A 22,181-nucleotide genomic window follows, 5' to 3' on the forward strand; every position below is an offset into this window, starting at 1 on the left:
TATGTAAAGGCAAAAGTGTGTGTGTGTGTGTGTGCATGGCAGTTTTTTTGTGCGCAAGTGCACATGTGTGTGAACATGCATGTGCATGCTGGTGTGTGTTTGTGTAAGAGTGAGTGTGTGTTTCAGTGTATCTGTGTTTTATCTGGGATGGCGAAAGGAAGGCTCTGTTTACGACTCAGATAGGGGACAGATATAACTGCCAACCCCCAAACCCGAATAACACTCCCTTAAACCCCAAATCATGAGTACCATCCCCTTAAACGACTCAAACAACATACCGTGAAACATGAATAATACCTCCTAAAACGCCCCAAACTTGACGATTAGCCCCAAAACATAAACAAAACCTATTAAACCTGGAATGTACGACCCTATATATGATGTCTAGCTGCTTCAATATGCTGTATTTCTTCCTTGCGATTATTTTGAATTTCTCTATTGACGTTGAGCATTGGAAACCAAATCACGCCACGCTAATGTGAAACATAACTGGTGATCCGTCAGCGTTGGAAAGGAAATGGACCCGATCCCAGTGTGAGCAGCGACGGCGAGCGGCTGGGAGCTTGTCTCCAACAATGGCCACCAGCGACGCCACTGCAGCTCCCAGTGTGCTGGTCTGCAGCACTGGGAGTCTGCAGGGACGGGGAGAAGCTACAGGATACGGGGGGAACTCTGGGCTTGCTTTTTCAGCATAGAGAGGGTTCTCCAGCGCCAGAGGATTCTAGAACATCTTGGAGCCGTCGGTTCTGCTGTACTCCAGGGTGGGGTGGGGGTAGGGGGTGGTGTTGCGGGCGGTGGTGGGGTGTTCTTCTGCGTCTCCTCCACACCAGATGGAAGTTCTCCTGACGCTGCTAGCCGCCAGGGTCACTTCCTGTTAGGACGTCTGGTGTTAATCAAGAACTGGGTGGGGGGGGGGGGGGGCAGTGGAGGAGAAGGGGGAGTTACCCCCGTCTCGTAAAGCCCCCCTCGCCCCTCCTCTTCTTTAACTCCCCCCTTCGAGGAAAAATATTTCATTTCATTTTTTCTTTGTCGTTCTTCTTTTTCCCCCCTTTTATTTTTTGTCTCGGCGGTCGTGCATCATTGCAGACCCTTCCTCCGATAGGGTTCAGCTGTACCCCCCCCCCAAAGGTCAAAGGTCCAAGGCAGGTAATGGTCTCTGCTGTGCTCCCACTATAGACCCCTGGAACCACCCCCCCTCCCCAAGCTGAGAAATGGAAAGAATACTGGGAAAATAAGTCAAAACGAGAGGGTGGAGGAGGAGGAGGAGGAGGAGGAGTGGACTATACTATGCTAGTCTGGTATTCAGAAGACCCTATAGACTGACTATAAACATGCCGCACTCACACACACTCACATAATTTAATAGAAATGTACAGTTTCATTGTAATGTTTATTTTACAGTTGGTTACATTTATACAGTGCTTTTTTCGAAAAAGACCCTGTTTGAATGTTAAACTTGTGTTCTGTTGTCATAAAATGTGAATCTCTTTGAGACTGTAACTGTAAATAAGGGCTACACACATAAAATGTACTTTTAAATTGTTCCTCAGCTGTGACACGGTCATATTTTGAAGTTCCAGACTGTTATTCCGCCGACATTGCATAGATGATTAATGTTGACTGACACACGCAAAACGTTTAAACACACACTCACAGATGCTTACATACCCACACACATCACTTTAACACACACAAATAAGAGAGCCCCCCCACGCGCGCACACACACACACACACACACACACACACACACACACACACTGAATCCCAGCATGTCATCGCAAACAGCCGGTCAGCAGGCTGGAAACGCTACAGCACGCTGGGAACACTATTTCTGGCCTTGTTATGATACCTGGTCGTCACTAAATGCTAACATTATCTACTGGTGGGATGTGCTGTTGATCGCCATGCATGGGTCTGATTACAAACACACACACACACACACACACACACACACACACACACACACACACACACACACACACACACACTTACAGTTTCTCTCACTTGTTCCTGTTGGCAAGGTTTTGAGTGTGTTGATTACACATCCTGTTGATGCAGCAAATAGGAGACAGTGTTTTAGCATGTAGCGTTGAAGAGTGCTTCATAGCTCTGACTCATCACTGATTGTTAACATCGGATCCACGCGCCCGGATAGAGATCAAAGATGCACTGATTGATTATAATCAGAAACATTGACTGGTTTAATTCCATATCGATGTTTTTCTATTTATATGCTGTTGATGTATTTTTCACACACGCACACACGCACGCACACACACACACACACACACACACACACACACACACACACACACTCACAGACTTTAAACTTACATGCAACTTAAACTTATAAATGTTTTTGTTCTCCTTTCCTTCCTGTAAACTGCTATCATGCAGACCCCTACCTCATACTGATGGATGATGTTGGATATATGAATGGGTGGTCGGAGGAGATGGATGGATGAATTCAAAGGATGGATGGATGGATGCAGAGATGAAGGGGTTGTTGTAGGGATGGATTAATGGCTCTATTTGCACATGTACTGCATATTATGTGTGAATGTGTGTGTCAGTGTGTGTGCGCACTACAACCTAGCTTCAATGCAGGGCGCTTGTGATGATAAGGAGGATATGACATCACTGCGGAGAGATTCCATGATAGTTTACTTCCTACGCTTCACTATACTCCTTTGCCAACCTCCTTCTTATGTATCTTCACACGCACGCACGCACACACACACACACACACACACACACACAGTGCGTGTCCCAGTGGAGAAGCATACTGACGTCTGAAAGTCTCGTTAGGAGAGATAGTGTGTGTGTGTGTGTGTCTCTTTCCTCTCTCTTTATCTCTTTCGCTGTGTCTCGTCCTCACACACACAGACACACAAACATACTACCAGACACAGTCCCAGGTCAGTGCGTTCCAAAGATCAGACACAAACAAACATTCTCTTCTGCCCTTTAATTCCGACCAGAAGTACCCAGGGGCCACCAAACACACACACACACACACACGGCCACACGCCCATACAGCCACACACATCAGATCATAGGTTAATCAGGTCTTTTCAACAGTTGGACCAGCTGTGTTTTTATCTGTCCTTGTGTAGGCTGTGTGTGTGTGTGTGTGTGTGTGTGTGTGTGTGTGTGTGTGTGTGTGTGTGTGTGTGTGTGTGTGTGTGTGTGTGTGTGTGTGTGTGTGTGTGTGTGTGTGTGTGTCTTGGTGCGTGCCTCTATGTGCATTGCCAGATTAGGTGGACCTCTGCTTTTATCAAATTCTTCTTTCTTTCTCTGGTCTATTCCTTTCCCATCTTAAACAATATCAATACCTATTTACTTAAGGTGATTTAATGGAGGCACAGAGTTCCTATTGTCCTCATAAAAAACACAATTTAGTTGATCTACACAGCAATATAACAAGCACGTCAAAGAGGAAAACGATAATTTAATAAAGTGTTGGAGATATTGGATAGGTTGCTATTCAGTGCTCTTGGCCCAGACTCTTCTATTGTTCGGTTTTAGGATGGGTGGGGTTAGGGGGTGGAGCTGATGATCGGGGTGGGGCTAAGGTGGGGGGGGTGGGGCTTAGGAAGGAGGGAGATGAGGGAGCTGTTGGGCGGGCTGGGGGATGGACGAGCGAGAGGAGAGGGAGAGAAATAGATGGGTGAAGTGTGATTATGTGGACGTGACTGTGTATAGATTTTTTTTTTTGGTTTCTACCCCCTTTATGGCACCCCAAGCCGAGCCCAGAACCAAAAAGTGCTCAGTCATCCTGGCGGGGTACGTTTACATAGCCGGCTGCGTCAAGGACCAAACCGTTTTTCTAAACACACAGAGAAAAGACAGGAAGAGGAAATGGACAGCTCTGAGTACGCCATGCAGGGCGGACACACATCATTAACTAAGAGGGAACGCTCGGTTCACAACGGCGTCCTTATCCGATAAAGTGACCGTTCAATTCACAAAGGCTGTTCTCAGATGTGTTCACCTGACGCCGTGTCCAGGCTTCAGAAAACAGGACATGGCATGCTAAACATGCTTTATACACACACACACACACACACACATGTTTAACAAAGGGCATGTACAGAATAAGCCCTAACAACTTAATAAATCATAGTACACAACAAGGAATGAAGCAAATAGACCTAGGCCTCATTCCACAGTTAACCGTCGTTTAGTGCAAAGCTGAAAATGATGCAAGTGCAAAGTCCTGTTACGGCTTTCGTTTTGGTCCGTCTCTTTGGTTGCATGTCTTTCAGTACTGAGGGATGAGGAACCCGTTTCTGGATAAAACATTGAATTCTGCATCAGGGTCATGAGGGACATCACAATGTATGTTTACTTATCAATTGTTAAAAAAAAACGTACCGATGCACACCAAACAAAGATAACAAAGTTATCTTTAAAGACAAGATTGAAAAGATATTCTTGTTTCTGTAATATATGATGCATTTCTGCCATAGAGGGGTTATTAGAGCAGTACTTAAAGTCAGAGTGATGGGGGTGTGGGTGTGTATTTATGTCAAGACGTGATTTGCTACAGCAGGAGTTCTGAGGGCAAATGTGAAACGAGTAAAAAAACTGAAACGCAAAAAAGTTCTTGTCAGTTCCAAGCTGTTTTTAAAACCCAAATCTCTGTAAGGGACAGAGGGTTCCTCTCCATAAACCATGTCAATCATTTGGCGCCTGGTCCCTGCTCCATCCTATCCACTGGCTCCACGAACCAAACAACCGCGATGAGCCTGAAGCTACGTTAGCGCACGGCGTTGAGCACATGGAACCAGTCTTTCACGGCCACAGCAGGCTGATGTTCCGCCCCAACGAGGAGAGGCAAAGCCTGGGGAGGCCCCTCGACCATGAGTCCTTGTTAGCACGATGTCCGGGGAGTGAGGAGCTAGGATCCTAGTTCCTAGCTCCTAGTCCTTGCAGCGTGGCGCAGGGCTAGCCGTGGTGCGATGCTCTGGCTGGGATGAGCGGTGTCATGTGGTGGTTGTTTCAAAGAGCATCCAACAGGAAAACCCGGTGGCCAATTGTGACAGCCAGCCATTGAAGTGAAAACACTGGGTTGGAAAATAACGTCATTAAGTCTCCTGATATTCGTGTGGTCAAAGTAGAGCTATATTCTTTAGATGTGTGTGTGTGGAGGTTTATCTGTGTTATTTTACAATTCTCTAATCTCAAATCAGACTTTAGATTAACATCTAAAGTGTGATGTCGAATAAAGCTCAAATCTTTGTGAACGGTGCATTTCATCTTCTTTCGATTTTCGCTTTTTGAAGAAAAGTTTGGCTGGCATTGTTGAAATTCTTGATCCAAGATGAACTATTTCCTGTTAACTAATCTGACAGATGCTTTTATTTAAATGTGATTTTTGTTTTCAACATTCATGAGCAAGTAATGGTAAGATGAAGAATGACTACAGGTAGACTGTGGACTCTTGGTAAGAAACTAGCATCAAGGGTCACAGAAGTTGTCAATTACAAAAACTCCAAATGGTAAAGGAAACACAAAAACAACATTCAACTACAATTTTACAGACAAAATAAAATGACGACTTACAGGCACCGCATCTCTAGTTTCATACCTCCAACACAACCCAGATGGAGAGAAATTTGTTTTGATGGCTTCTCTCTGAGTTCTGGTTGTGATGGATGACTGGTCATTCCCCAAGAGGCTTTGGCAAGATACCTGGCCCTTTAGAATACCTGGCCCTTTAGGGGTTGCTGGTTTGATTTTCAACTTCTCTTGGCTGAAGAGACATCAAGTCCTTATCCAAGACACCTCACCACCACTCAACACCAACCTTCACAACCCACACCAGCTTGTTGTAACATACACTGTGTGTGTGTGTGTGTGTGTCTGTGTCTGTGTCTGTGTGTGTGTGTGTGTGTGTGTGTGTGTGTGTGTGTGTGTGTGTGTGTGTGTGTGTGTGTGTGTGTGTGTACAGCTCTTTTAGTGATGCTAAATACATTTCCTGCTTATTGCTTATTGTTCACCACATGTCTGTTCTCTACAATGTGTATTTCCCATTAAAACTTCCTCTCATATAGAGCTTATCTTCAGTATAATGTTCAACTTATTCAACACATAATAATTTAAGACAACACCTTTAACTTGAGCTGTGTCACTCACCTTCTAAGAATAAAACAATGAATATAAACAGATCAATTTAAACTATATTCAATAAGAAAATTGTAATTTTGACAAATTATCAAAATGGACACATTGGTGACCTTGTCATTTTCATGGCATTTTCATATTGGTTTAATCTTTTTTCCAATAATATAATTTAATCTAATCCGAAAGATAAACATTTGGCCTGCCTCTGGGGTCGGAAAGTTGTTCCTGGAACTTGAAGAACAGAACTCTTCTGTTCTTTAGGGTCGAAAGTAGACTTTATGTCTGACAACATCTAGAAAGTATTTTCTACACATTCTATTCTTTCTCTTTTTCCCTCTCTCACAATTTCCCCATATGTCTCTGTCTCTCGCTCTCTCTCTCTCTCTTTCCTCTCATGTCCCCCTCTCTTCCTCTCTTTTTCCCTCTCTCCCCTCCTTGCTCGTTCTGAGTCAGAAATGCCCTGTTCAGTACAACCAACCTCCTTGCAACGGCTCAGATCAAGAGTCCTCAATGTAAAGCAGTCCAATAAAATGGCTTTTGTTTATGCATATTTAGCATAAAAACATTAACATCGAAATAACATTGATGAATTGAAACCACATAAAGGGCCAGATCCTTCCCCAGATGTGGAACTGGTTCTGTTTCCGTGAGCACTTGAGGAAGGGAGAAGAGGGGGGGGGGGGGGGGGGGGGGGGAAAGTGTGTTTTTAAATCAAGTAAATTCCGCAGTTCGACAGAATGTTCTCCGAGTCAACTCTTACTGTTGCACCCCTCTCTTGTTTTCTTTGTCTCGCAACATGAAACATGAGGACTTTTCTCTTTTCGAGGGGTGTGTGTGGGGGGGGGGGGGGGAGAATGAATGCAAGAGAGAAAGCAGCCACAGAAAAAGGAGAGAAAGTGAGATTAGGTTTTGGTTTGGGGTACATCTGGGCCACAACTGTCCCGGCTTTCTCTGAGACGGAGGAGTTAGACTGGGTTTTGTAATGACGCTTACCTGGAGACAAAACAGCTTCTTTGTGACGGATGGAGGAGCTGTGCGTGTGCGTGTGTGTGTGCGTGCGTGTGTGTGTGTGCGTGCGTGTGTGTGCGTGCATGCGTGCGGGGGGGGGGGGGGGGGGGGTGGGGGGAGAGAGAGAGAGAGGGTAAGGGAGGTACAGGGGGGGGGGGGGGGGGGGGGAGGAGGTGAGAGTGGCCCAACTCTACAGGCCCCTGTGCTGTAGAGTAGCAGTGCCCACTAGTGGCCCAACGTATGAATGCCTCTGGTGGAGGATGCTCTCCAGCTGCAGGATGCACAATAGGTTTAATATTGGGGGCATCCAATTGTTTTGTTTCCCACATGGCTGTGTGTAGATTTGTCTAACGAAGCAGTTTGATCTTTCCCCCCCGTCCTTACAGCGACTTCAACAGAAGGCAACTTTCTTTCGTTCTTTTTTCATCCTGGAAAAAGGCCCGCAGACCAACACAGTTTTTTTTTTTTAATGTTGCTTAAATGGAAAAACAAGGCTTAGGACAAAGACCAGATGCTCTTGCCAAGTGTAATATGTTAGCGCCTTACACGCTATTTGCTCAAGGGATGTATTCCTGAGCCCCGGATCCCTTGATTCAATAGGTAGTAAATGCAATGAAAACGCCAGCCGCCGCTAACGGACGTCGACCTCGAGCTAAAGCGTCTCGCTAGCTGGCCCTACGCGACCCCTGCTGCGGTCTCAACCCTCCTCCCCTCCCCTCCCCCTCCCCTCCCCAGTCCTCAGCTACGAGTTCACTGTGGTCAGGACCCCCACCCCCCCCCTCTCACTGCGAGCCCCCCCTGTTTCAACTGGCATTCCACAGGGTTCCTTTGAAGTCCCCCTGCCATTCCCATACTGTCTATATGTTTCATTCAGTGACGTGTCTTTAATACGTCCACGAATTAAACCGCCACCGCCACCATTAAAAACAGCCGTTATTGAACATGATTTTCTGTTCCTCCGCGTTTTGTGGGTGTCCTCGTCCAATCCCCGCAGCATGCGTGCGTCTGCGTGTTCAGGTCAGGCCGTGCACATATGTTTACTCGTTCTTGTACATGAGTGCGGGCCGTAACCCGAGCCCTCTGTGTGTTGTTCTCAGGAGCACCGCAGATGTTTCTCCTTGGAAAACAAACATAACCGAGGCCCCTTTCTCCAGGACATGGGGACTATCAAAATAAAAGCCCCCCCTCTCCACCACCCCCTCTCTCTCTTTCCTTTGCGGTGATCTGCTGCGTAATGGCCAGCTAAGACACAGACATGCTCTTTGACTGTGCACTTCCTCCATTCATTGTCTAATCTCCTTCTGCAGATTAGTGTGTGTGTGTGTGTGTGTGTGTGTGTGTGTGTGTGTGTGTGTGTGTGTGTGTGTGTGTGTGTGTGTGTGTGTGTGTGTGTGTGTGTGTGTGTGTGTGTGTGTGTGTGCGTGCGTGCGTGCGTGTGTGTTGACAGCTGTGATAGTGTGTTCATATTTGTGTACATGATTGGTTTGTGTGTGTGTGCATTCATGCTTGGCACATGAGCTGTGCTTTTGTAGGTGTGTGCTCTTGAGGTGCGTGCACGTGTTTGTGAATGGAGCGGGCGCGTGTGTTTCACACTGCATGCTGAATGCAGTGTGCAATGCGTGAAAGTGTGTGCATGTGTGTTTGCATGCGTATATATTTGTATGGTGTGTGTGTGTGTGTGTGTGTGCATGCATGTGTTTGAGCGTGCGTGTGCATGATGCTTATGTATGTCTCTTCCATTACTCCAGAGGAACATGGGTGGCTGGGAGCAGGGAGAGGTGGTGACTCTGAGGATACACGGAGATTTAGAACCCTGGTAGGGGACAGCGCTGCCTCACTCCTCTCCCCCATTTCCTCCCCCTCCTCCCCCATGATGAATGCCCTTGCTCTCTGCAGCATGTGACCGGAGCTCCACAAGGAGCGCCCTAGCTGGAGACGCCAGACAACACATACTTTTTTTTTTTCCAAAAGATGAGCAATTTACTTTTTTGACCTATTTTATTTTGTAATGTTAGTGTGCATTCCTCAGAGAGAGAGAGAGAGAGAGTGAGAGGCCTAGATATAGAGAGCACAGAGAGAGGGACAGGAAGAGAAAGAGACAGCGAGATAGAGAGCGAGACAGAGACTGGGATCGAGAGACCGAGAGCAAGAGAGAGAATGACAGCAAGAGGGAGGGACAGACAGAGAAGAACCAGCCATATTAGCTCTGCTACATATTACATAGATAGATAGATAGGAACTTAATTAATCCCTCAGGAAGGTTCCCTCAGGAAATTGCACTTCCAGCACCGTCAAACACCACGTTACAACTGGAATAAGAGTTAAAAACAAGTATGTGCGAAAGTGCAGGGAAATAATATACAAGAAGAATACTGTACAAGCCGATATTTACACGAGGGAGTGCTTAAACAGTGCAAGAAAACAGTGCATGAAAACAGTGTATCAAACAGCCAAGTTCTGTTCGATATGCAGTGTTATGTTATGTAGTGGGTCAGGCCTGGTGCTCCTCCTGTCCTCTGTCCTCCTTTGCCGCTGCCTATACCTACCTTGTACAGTTTAGTTGCACGGGGGACAAAGGAGTTTTACCGGCTTTGTATATTTTCAGTTGGTCTCATTGACTTATGTTGAGGCTAGAGTGTGAGGAAGTTCTAGCAGTGTGGCTACTTTTAATCCTGTTAGGATGGAAAAAATTGCGTCATTTTGTGAGCTTATTTCGATGAACTAGAACGCGAAGGAATAGGGTGAATAACATACCTTTCCAAATTACCACCACACACACACACACACACACACACACACACACACACACACACACACACACACACTCAGCTCAGCTATATTTTATCTCAAATGTATTCAAACTTGATCACATTAGATTTTTGTTTACCTCTTCACTTGATTAGTTTCCCACTATTTCACATTTTTTAAATGGTGTGCATGTTTACATTGTTGGCTCCATTTAGTCTCTGTTCAAAATCCCTTCACTTGATTTAAGCCATTTAACATTTCTTTACGTCTTAAACTATGTGGCTTTAGTAAAACATATTGTCAACCTCACTTTGCACTACAGCACTCACCGCATTTTCTGCAGGAAATGCATTTTCTTAGTATATATTATTATAATATAACTGGTATTATAGCATAGGCCTCCAAGTTGACAAAAATAGATTATTATTTACTACGATGCACTAAGATCTCTTTGTAACAGTTTACTTGTACAGTTTACTTGTAAACTGTTTTGTTTTATTTGTTTATACACAAGACTTTAGAAACCATGTTGTACAGTTTAAATCTATCACAATGTGGTTGGAGCTTGTGGAGGGACAGTTATAGACTTGGAATGTCGGTTTGCTCTTGCCATTCAGAGAACTTGAAATTAAGCACAACTCGCAGTTCTACGTTTTGCCACCAGGTGGCGAATTTGGCAAACTAACTGCTGTTTTTCTGGTCAACTGTAAACTCACTTTTAAAACTGTAAACTCAAAATGTATTTTTTTGTAAATCCGCTAGGGGGCAGTGTAAACCCACTTATTAGGCTGTGAAGTTTGCTTCAGTTTTGAACAAATAGTTTATTTAAACATATAAATGATATTAGATAATATAATTAATATAATTATTTATGAGTTAACATTACACACATCATATATGGGCTTAAAATTGTTACCATACCTTTCTCATACCTTAACAATGATCTGGAAATATAGATTAATAAAACACATATATACAGCACACACAGACAATCCTTCAGCAACATGCCGAACAAAACCACTTATGTTCCGGTGCGTTGACTAATGATGACCAAAGCGCTTTGCCACGTGAACACACCAAGCCACGTGCGCGCACCCAGTCACCCACCAGCTTAATGAGATTCTCTCTCTCCCACACTCTCTCGCCCTCCCGCTCTCTAACACACACACACACACACACACACACACACACACACACACACACACACACACACTCAACACAGTACCGCAGGAGGACCCAGGCTCCTAGGTTCAGCTGGTTCATGACCTACATGTGAAAAAATACATTCCACAAATACGACCTTCTCTATGTATTCTCCATACATTAGCCATGTGTAGTCCATGTAATCTCTGAGACAAAGTGCAGAAATGCCAGAATGTCACATGCCGGTGGTATCTGTGGACTGACGTACAGAATGACCAGATGTGGCCCCTCGCACGATAACTCATAACCGCTGAAACCTTTTCCATGGCCCTTGTGTCAAAGTCAACTTTATTTGTATAGTCCCTTTATAATAGTTTTATGCGTCACAGGCACGTCACTGGAACACCTCCACCCTTAACCATCGTCCCTGAGAAGAGCAGGGAAAGTATCATTTGAATACACACCTTTTAGTCTCTCCAAACTAACCACGTGAATGTTTGTCTCGTGTGGATCTCTGCATTGTGTTGTCCAGATTTTCTCTCTTCCTTTGTACCGCACTTAATTCTTTCTGGTGTTGCATTGTTGTGGCGTACTGCAAACTAATCGAATACCTTCTGTACTGGAGGTTGATTCCTCCAGCCAAAGCTGTGCAGCAATAAAAAATAAAACGACCCCTAACCCACCCAGTGGGGAGAGGCAGACGTCATTGAGCCTTGACAAATACAAATACAAATCCGACGTACCTCAGACAAAATCATAGTTGGCGTTTTCGCACAGACAAATGGCAGGTGTGCACACTCCCCCCCGCCCCCCCCCCCCCCCCCCCCTGCCTGCCTCAAGTCATCAAACAAACAGCCCGCAATTCTCAAAAAGTTATGCACCTTGTCCAAATTGCCATGTTCCAACAGTCAATGGCAGTCGTGGCAATTAAAGCTATTTAGAAACATGTTGGATTCTTTAGGCTGGCTCGGTTGCTTTATCTCCTGCATCCTCAGAGTCAATGCGGAAGTATCTTCTGCCCTTCACGGTGCTGACGTTTTTCCTCTCTGTTGCTCTTGGAAGGAAACGAACTTGACTCCAGGCTCCAGGCGACAACCGTCAACATCCAACCTAATCCCCCCCCGCCCGTCCTTGACACTCTTTAACTTTAAGGTCTCGCTGCTGTTCCCCTTTTAAAGGAGCTGTTCTAATAAACCCTTTCATGCGTCTGGCATCAAACACCTTCCAGCTCTTTGAATCTTGACTCAAAGAAGGAAAATGAGGGCCTTGTGGCGCGGCCTTCTTTGGTCCACACGGCGCCGATCATTCATCTTCTCAGAGGGGCGGACGGTCGGGCCTGCCCCGCCCCGGGGCCCGTCGTGGCGGATGTTGTGAAGAAGAAGTTGTGGAGGCCAAGGTTTCCCCCATTCTACCTGGAGCCATGAAGACACACACGCACACACGCACTTTAGCTTTTTATAAGATTTGATATTCTTAGAGATTAGCATAAATGTCGTGTATATGGACCTAAAACATCTGAAAGAAATGTTACAAGTATCTAAGACGGTATCTGTTTTTCGTTACCCCGGCTACACCAGAGCCCTGAAACATTGCCAGTTATCCCATGTGTGTGTGAATCCTCCTCAGAGGACGGCCGAGGGGTTCTGAGATCACACACAAGCAATACATACACAAACACGCACACACCTTTTATGAATGGTATATATATCTATATTAAGTCTGTCAAATGATTTAAAAAAAAAGGTAAATCTTGTGAAAATACGATTGCGTTAACGCATTACTATCACGCTAATTTTAACAGCCCTATTTTAATATATATATATATATATATATATATATATATACAGCAACAACACACAGCAACCCTGCCCTGAGATTATGTTAGCTTTCTCTCGCTCTCATTCACAGACAGACACTGTCACACACACACACACACACACACACACACACACACACACACACACACACACACACACACACACACACACACACACACACACTCACACACAGCCTCATTCCTTCCAAGGCCTCCTAGCTCGAGGAAGGAGGTTACCATGCCAACCGGATCCACGGCCGTAGAAATTTCGTACGGAAGACGGAGCTAACACTGGAGCACATTTCTGCTGAAATGATGTCGACTTCAAACAGCTTAGCCCAATTTAGATGCTCGGCCGCTGAACGTGTGATTGCGCCCTGATTGGACGGCGCGGAGCGAGCCCGGGTGCACGTACTGATGAGTTTCCGCAGGACTACGTGAGCTCTGGGCCGTCCGGGGTCCCTGTGGACGCTGTTATGTAAGAGCAGACATGTTTAGGAGACAGGGGCTATGGGTGGATGGGTGTGTGGTTGGCAGTGTGGGTGGGTGTTTGTGTGGGTGTTTGTGTGTGTGTGTGTGTGTGTGTGTGTGTGTGTGTGTGTGTGTGTGTGTGTGTGTGTGTGTGTGTGTGTGTGTGTGTGTGTGTGTGTGTGTGTGTGTGTGCGTGTGTGTAGGGGAAGACATATTGTACGTTAAGCGGTCGGTGGTCTGACACCAGACTGTCTGCGGTTCCGCTCCGGCTGGGATGATCTTGGGAAAGGGTTTCTACTTTATTTCAATCATCAACATGAGCCAGACCACTTTATACTCCTCTAGGCTCTCGCTCTCTCGCTCTCTCTCTCTCTCTCTCTCTCTCTCTCTCTTGCCCTCTCTCTCTTTCTCTTCCCCTCTCTCTCTCTCTGTCTCTTTTTCTTTCCCTCTCACACACTCTCTCAAATATTGTCCTCTGGTGGGGACATGAGTTCCATTGCATCCTTGGTATTAATGTAACGTCTTACTGGTGGCGATGGACTTACAGTGATGCCTTTGGTGTGTGTGTGTGTGTGTGTGTGTGTGTGTGTGTGTGTGTGTGTGTGTGTGTGTGTGATTCAGCACAGTTCCTGGTTCCCGATCAGCAGATCCTCAACTCTTTCATGTTCTCCTTTCTCCTCCTACTTTCCCTTTCTCTCCTCCTCCGCTTTTATCCTCCCCTTTCCTCCATCCATTATCTCCTTCTTTTTCCTCACCTTATCGTCGCTCCACTCCTCCTTCATCGGCTCCTCTTTCATCCTATCTTCTCATCTTTGACTACCTTTATTCTTTCTCCTCCTCTCCTTCATGTCCCCTTCCCTCTCGCTTCCTTCCTCTCCTCTTTTCTTCTCCTCCCATCCCCTCCCCTTCTTCCTCCTCTCCTCTCCTCCTCTCCTCCTCTCCTCTCTCCTCTCCTCCTCTCCTCTCCTCCTCTCCTCTCCTCAGGGCCACTGAGGACACACTGGTTCTCTCGGCAGTGCAGAAACATCACAGCTTACATTCCATACAGGATTACCAACCTTAATGGTTACCACCCCATGATTCTCTCTCTCTCGCTCTCTCTCTCTCTCTCTCTCTCTCTTACTCTCTTACACACGCACCAATGCATCTCCCTTACTTTCTCTTCTTTCTTCCTTTTTCTGTGTTTTCAGATCAATGACCCACTCATTCCCATACCAAAAATAGACTAAAGCTTTATTTTAGAAAAGCTGGGTTATGAGTGAGTTGAGTGACTGTGTGTGTGTGTGTGTGTGTGTGTGTGTGTGTGTGTGTGTGTGTGTGTGTTCAGTACTGGTGATGATTCTCCTTTACAATGCCTCCACTTTCCATGCCATGCCTCTTTCTAACTCTCCCCCTGCTCTCTCGTTCTCTCGGTACCAAGAGAAGGTCTCAGCTTGTAATTTGATTTCATCATTTATTCATTTTGGAAGAGTAAATGTTCTGCGGGCACGTTTACCTGAAATGTACTGTGTGTAAGTGCCAAAAAGTGTAAGTGTGTGTGTGTAAGTCTGGGCGTGTGAGTGCTAAGTGTGTGCATCACTTACTGTGTGTGAGTAAGCGTGTATAATGCCTGTGTGTGTGTATGTGTGTGTGAGAGAGTGTGAGCTAGCGTATGGAAGCACTCTTGTCGGAGTGAGGAAGTGATCGCGTGTGAGAGACGGACCCAGACCGGGCCGGTTCCACCTCACAGACCCGACGGGGTGCGCTGGGCAGCAGCTGGTCCCGCTTGAAGCCTCTGGTTGTACGCTACCACGATCAACAGCCCACACCCCGGCCCAGGAGGGCCGTGGCAGCCTCTATCCACCAGCACCCCCCCCCCCCCCCCCCCCGGCCTGTAGCGCGTAGCGCGTTTAGCCCCTAGACTGCACGCGCTGCATGACTGCACTGTTTACCTTGGCAAGGTGCTACGCGGCTAGCTCACGCTATACACACATAGACACTCGCCTAGAAAGGCACACACATATAAACACGCATAGACAAACAGGAACACACGCACGCACACACACACACACGCACATAGAGGTGCATGCTCTCCCATATACAGTAATAATGAACATCCACATGCACATAGATAGACACATACGTATAGAGCATTCATAGAGCACAAACCAACACACACACAAACACACGCAGAGACACTGCTACTGTACCGACACGTGTACGTAAAAAAAAAAAATGCACAAACGCATGCACACTGCGTACTTGGACGTGCACGCACACATACGTGCGCGACGTCCTGCTGTTTTGTTTGAATAAGCTGCCGTCTGCGGGCATGCGGTGAGGGTGCACCGCATAACTGCCCCCATCGCGGTCTCCACGCTCCACTTCCTCCGTACGAGGCCCCGCCCCCGCCCCCGCCCCGCCCCCGCCCCTCTCAGCCCCGCCCCTCTCATCCCCGCAGCCAGACGCACCGCCCTCCCCCCGGCAGGCCGACATGCAAAACAAACGCCCACCAGACAGAACGTGATACCATCGGCACGCACAGGAAAGGGGCTCTGTTGGGAGAGAAAACAGATGGAGACACGCACACACACACACACACACACACACACACACACACACACACACACACACACACACACATGGAGACATACACATACACACATATTGACACACACACACACATAGACACACACATTGAGACATACACATACACACATATTGAGACACACACACACACACATAGACACACACATGGAGACATACACATACACACATATTGAGACACACACACGTAGACACACATATTGAGACATACACATACACACATATTGACACACACACATACACATATACACACACACATCGAGACATACACACATATTGAGACACACACACAAACACAGATTGAGACTCACACTCACACACATACACAGACTCAGTCACATGGTCACGCAAACACATTCAGATACATGCACAAACGCAGCAAGAGACACACGTACACACTCACTCAAACACACTAAGACACTCAGACCAACACACACACACACCCTAACCCAAACACTGAGAGGTTTCAATTACTTTACAGTATTGCTCATGCATTGGGCAGATTTCTGTGCCACTGCTTTCAGAACAGTTTTCAGAAATAGAGGAAACTTTGTCAAACGGTGGCCCTGAAATGAACAAAGGTTTGCTCACGCAGCAGTGGAAAAAACTCGAGAAAAAGCAATTGAAAAATATGAAATGAGTACTTGGTAGATACTGGAGATGAATGCTGTTTTGGGGTTTGTTCTGATGGCCGTATCGAAGTGAAGACCATGTGAGGGACACAAATCTGATGTATTTTTTCCAGGTTTTGTATTTTTATCGTCTTCTCGCTCTCGCTCGCTCACCTAGTCACTCACTCACTCACTCACTCAAACAGACGCACACGCACACACACACACACACACACCTTGGACCTGAGGTACGGTTATAACAAGTGTTGTTGAATTCCTCCTGATTGGGTGGCTGAATAATGATCCACATCCAGCCTTGTTGTGGCCTGCTTGGCAACGCCACACACCTAGCAGGCAGTGACGCAGCCTTCCCTCAAGGTGTGTTCGCTGGTTCTGTGTCTGAGACCATAGCTGGTGATGTGTGTTTGGTAATGCAGGTGCAGTGTGTTATGGTAACGCGAATGTTATGTTTTCATGGTGGCATTGAGATTTAGCATTTGGAATGATTCATTTTATTATAGCGGTTAGTATGTGGCTATCAATATCCTAATAACAGTTATAACGGTAACACCCAATAGCGCCTTGTTTCCCATCTTGATTCATTTAGTGCATGTTACTATCTACCTTGCATGTTGCATGTACAATCTCTTTAGTTTAGAAGAGGATATCAGAGAGAGGGTGTCTCGTGTGTCTTCAGGTTGTTGTTCTGGTATCCAGGTGCAGTGATTGGCTATTCTAGGTTTTATAACTCTGGTATTCCTGTCCTGTCTCCTGCCAACCTGAATTCCAACAGCACTCCTGTTAGCAATATGGTGCTGGCATCACTCTGTCCTCTCTCTGTGTCTGAGTCTCTACTTCTCTCCATTTCTCTGTCTGTTTCTCTCTCTCTCCCCCTCTCCCTCCCCCCTCTCCTCTCTCTCTCTCTCTCTCTCTCTCTCTCTCTCTCTCTCTCTCTCTCTCTCTCTCTCTCTCTCTCTCTCTCTCTCTCTCTCTCTCTCTCTCTCTCTCTCTCCCTCTCTCTCTCCCTCTCTCTCTCTCTTGCTCTCTTTCTCTCTGCCAGTGGCTATGTGTCTCTCTCTCCCTCCCTCCCCTTGCTCCCTGTCTGTCCCATAGAGAGGGTTTGGCAGAGACAATCTGTCTCCCTCTACCTTTCTCCCTCCTTCTCTCCCTCCCTCCTTCTCTCCCTCCCGTGCGCCCTGCCTCCCCTCTCTCCTTCCCCGTCTCTCTGTCTGTCTCCCTCCCTCTCTTTTCAATTCGTCTGTCTGTCTGTCTGCTGTTGCGGTTGTTGGCCAGTTAATCTTTCATCCCCCCGGGCTCTCTACATTAAGAGGGAACATTAGCTTGTGATGACCCAGCAGCTCGAGAAGAAAGGGGCTCTTGTCTCGTGTTCTGCTGCTGCTGTAGTTGGCTTAAACACACACCCGGCTGGGACCAGCAGCCCGGGCCTCCTCTCACACTCGACACTTTCTGCTCCATACTCCTCCCTCCCCTCCCATACGTCGACGGCGGCCTCTGGCCCCCCTCGCCGCGCGGGTGAACCCTCACCCGCTCCGTCTCCCCTCGCATGTAGTGTCGGGCCCCCGGGCCCCCGGGCCCCCGGGCCCCCGGGTCCCCGTCTCTGGATAACGTGGGTATTATCCTCATGCTTCTCGTGACAGCAGCCGCTCTGATGGGTTACAGATTTCCTTCCAGACAGGCTCTCTGCATTGCGGGATTTGATTCTATGGGAGGACAAGGATTTCATTCTGTGGTGCGCCGAGGTGTTCCAGCTGATGTCACGCCTCAGAGATGGGCCTGGTTGGAGCGCGCGGCTGAACGGACGCTCCGGGAGCATTAGGAGTTGTAATGTCGATGTAGTTTGAGGGGCGGTAGTAGGGGTGTTGGTTTAGTTGTAGTTGTGGTTTCAGTTGTAGTGTCGATGTAGCATCAGTTGTAGTGTTGGTGTAGTATTGGTTGTAGCGATGGTGTAGTATTAGGTGTAGTGTTGGTGTAGTATTGGTTGTAGCGATGGTGTAGTATCAGGTGTAGTGTTGGTGTAGTATTGGTTGTAGCGATGGTGTAGTATCAGGTGTAGTGTTGGTGTAGTATTGGTTGTAGCGATGGTGTAGTATCAGGTGTAGTGTTGGTGTAGTATTGGTTGTAGCGATGGTGTAGTACTAGGTGTAGTGTTGGTGTAGTATTGGTTGTAGCGATGGTGTAGTATCAGGTGTAGTGTTGGTGTAGTATTGGTTGTAGTGTTGGTGTACATATGCACATGCATGACATACATGAATGAAATGAACTAATTACATAATATGATTAACTACCTATATGTTAGCTTTATTATGATTGCATTGATCCTTATGATATGAGGTGTTAAGTTAATTACTCATCACCAATCGTAACCATAGATGTCTTCATTCTGTCCATCACTCCTGTTCCCTCCCTTCCTGTCCCTCTCTGCCGTCAGGGTGTGTGGGCGTGGAGGAGGTGACGGCGCCCCTGGTCCACGCGGCGCTGGAGAGGGTCTTTGAAACGCTCCGTGGCCTCTCCCTCCTCCGGGACCACCTCAAGCACCTCAGATCAGTCTACACCGGCAGCGATGGAGTCCACCAGGTCATATGGCACGCACGCACGCACGCACGCACGCACGCACGCACGCACGCACGCACGCACGCACGCACGCACGCAGGCACACACGCACACACACACACACACACACACACACACACACACACACACACACACACACACACACATATATATATACAGTATATATATTTTTGTTTTATACAAGTACCTACGTACGTAAATACACACACACACACGTGCATACATACATACATACATACATACATACATACATACATACATACATACATACATACATGCATAAAAACACTGCTTATGCTTATGGCTTTAGAAAGGCAATCATTTAATTGGTGGTTGGTTAGTCTGTTCATTATAAAATGAACACTTATCTTTCTGTTATCATCGCTCTAGCTAGAGAGGGAGAGAGAGCAGAAGAGAGCGAGGGAGAGGCAGCGATAGACATCGGGAGATGGAGAGAGTTACATGATACCTCTTCCTCTGCGTCACGCCGACTGCTGGCTCTTTCACTGTGAAGGTTACTGACACACGTGCCGAGACCTCACAGCTCCATCACTGCTCATGAAAACCACTCACACGCAGACACACACACACACACACACACCACTGTGGTTGTTTGGACTCTGCACACTGGTTAACGTGAGGAGAGGACAACGATTTGCCGGAAGGAAGCGCTAGTGTAGCAAGTACTTATTGTTTGTGTAAGCACATTAGTCACGTATTTCAGAACACGTTATGGCTGTATAAATGATTATTTCCCTGGCTATTGTATGTATTATCCCCTCTAATTCAGAGAGAAGAATGACTTTGTACTTTTTACCGCCGTAATTAATGAATGAATTCATTCATTCATTCATGCATTTATTTTGTATAGCGCTTTTCAATGACCCAAAGACGCTTAGCATTCACACACAGTCATACCGGTGGTGGTAAACTACGATAGTAGCCACAGGTGCCCTGGGGCAGACTGACGGAGGCGTGGCTGCCATTCAGTGCCTACGGCCCCTCCGACCACCACCTCAAACATACAGCAGTCGGACACATTCACACTGAGGCAAGGTGGGTGAAGTGTCTTGCCCAATGACACAACGACCGTGACAAAAGTGGCAAGGGCGGGGATCGAACCTTTGACCCACCGATCATTGGCCAACCCGAACTAACACCTGCGCCATAATTAGAGTAATCATTTCTACATGTTTATCATACGTCTATCATACAAAAAAAAAACTTGAAACCATTTCTCAAGTCAACCTCAGACCACAGCCCTGCGGGTAAAGAGCTGCAAAATAATAACAGACCAATTACATATCATTTTCTAAACCTGCACCTGTTTCCAGAGACGTACGTGTGTGTGTGTGTGTGTGTGTGTGTGTGTGTGTGTGTGTGTGTGTGGGTGTGTGTGTGTGTGTGTGTGTGTGTGTGTGTGTGTGTGTGTGTGTGCGCGTGCGCTTACATTTCCATTAGCGCAGGACTGTGTGTACCTGGTATGGTCCCGGCTTCCTGTTAGCTTATTATCTGAGGTACTTTAAGTGAAAATGTTCCACAGCACTCACATCGGCTGCTCTCCACAGAATCCTCCATTCACATGTTTCCCAGGCTCCAATCCCCGTTGCTTCGTAGGTCAAGGTGACTTAGTATGTGAAGTTGTGCACACCCCACACCTCAGGACTGGTTGTTGTTTTAAACCTTGTTATTTATTTCATTCTCATTACCTCAGGAACCCTGCACATTTATACTTATAGTCATATTTATTTTTTAATGCACAAGTCACCTACAAACGGACAGTTACATGTATATAGTATGTTTATCTTATTCCAATTATATTTTATTTCAATTGGTGAATTTATTTGTATATATACTCTTGTTTTGCACTCTCTTTTCTAACCCACTGTACTGCTGGTCACTTGTGAATTTCTCCTAAGTGGGATTAATAAAGGACTATCTTATCTTCTTATCTTATCTTATTCTGCTGATAACTTAGTCCGAGGTTGGATGTTTTGGAATAAAGTAACGATACCAATAGACCTTATTTACAAAAACATACAAAAACACACCGGCACACAAGCTCATCGCAATGTTTGGACGTTCCGATTCAGTCACACGGGTTTGACAGCCTACGTCTTGTTTTGCCCCGTGCTGCATGTCCAAGGATACTAGGAGGGGAAGAATCACAGAATGCACATTTGTGTTCATTGCTTTTCTTCATCGCTCGTAGGAGCGTTTACATATAGTATGGTAAATAGTTTATAAACATTAACATGGTCTCCATGGTCTGAAACTCTGGCATATATGCCAAGCTACAGACCTTTTAATATCTAGCTGGCTTCACGTGTGACTCGCCCTCGCTTTGTCTCTCTCACGTTCTCTCTGTCTCTCTTTCTCTCAGTGGTAACCTCAGTCAATGTGTTGGGACATGGCAAGCAATGCTTAGCAAGGTGATATCAAATCGTTAAAAAGAGGCACACATAAAGTAAAAAAAAATGCAAACATATGATAAGTAGCTAAATGTTATGTATAACAACATTTAAATAGTAGCCACATTCCACATAATGTTCAAATGGGGAATATAGCACATGTATTCTGGGGGTTATAGGCAAAAGTGTTTGAAAGTACAACCTCTCTCACTTTCTGTTTTCTCTCTCTCTCTCTCTCTCTCACTCTCGCTCCTAGAGGTGGATATTGACCAGATGTTATGTCTTGGAGAGGCTGGTGGTGTTGGTGTGATCCAAAAAGAACATTATGTTACATTGAGTCCAGAGAACTGTTCCTGTTGAACTAGTCTGTGTGTGATGAAGGTAGGAAGAGAAAGAGAGAAGGATGAAGAGAAAGAGCCCCATTGAATTTATATTAATTTAATTGAGAGAGAGAGGGAGACACAGAAATACAGAGAGAGAGAGAGAGAGAGAGAGAGAGAGAGAGAGAGAGAGAGCGCAAAAGAGAAAAGCAGTGATGTTCTCATGTTAATTAATAATGAATTAATAAAGACCATAATTGTATAACAATACACAGTAGTATAATAGAAAGTAACACTTCCAGAGTATTACACACGCAATCCTTTTTACTGTGAGTGTTTCTTCCG

At 46.3% G+C, this 22,181-nt stretch overlaps 1 protein-coding gene across 1 annotated transcript in view; it reads left to right on the plus strand.

Annotated features, from left to right (window-relative positions):
- scfd2 (sec1 family domain containing 2) overlaps positions 1–22,181 on the plus strand; it is a gene marked incomplete at its 5' end in the record, with an annotated part of 45,694 nt that overhangs the window by 14,655 nt on the left and 8,858 nt on the right. The window contains one exon of the mRNA XM_084472957.1: positions 18,963–19,108. Within this exon, the coding sequence (XP_084329083.1) occupies positions 18,963–19,108 (146 nt within the window). The remainder of the gene's footprint in view (positions 1–18,962; positions 19,109–22,181) is intronic.

The sequence above is a fragment of the Micromesistius poutassou genome (assembly GCF_964030765.1).
Source record: "Micromesistius poutassou genome assembly, chromosome: 9".
Lineage (NCBI taxonomy): Eukaryota > Metazoa > Chordata > Actinopteri > Gadiformes > Gadidae > Micromesistius > Micromesistius poutassou.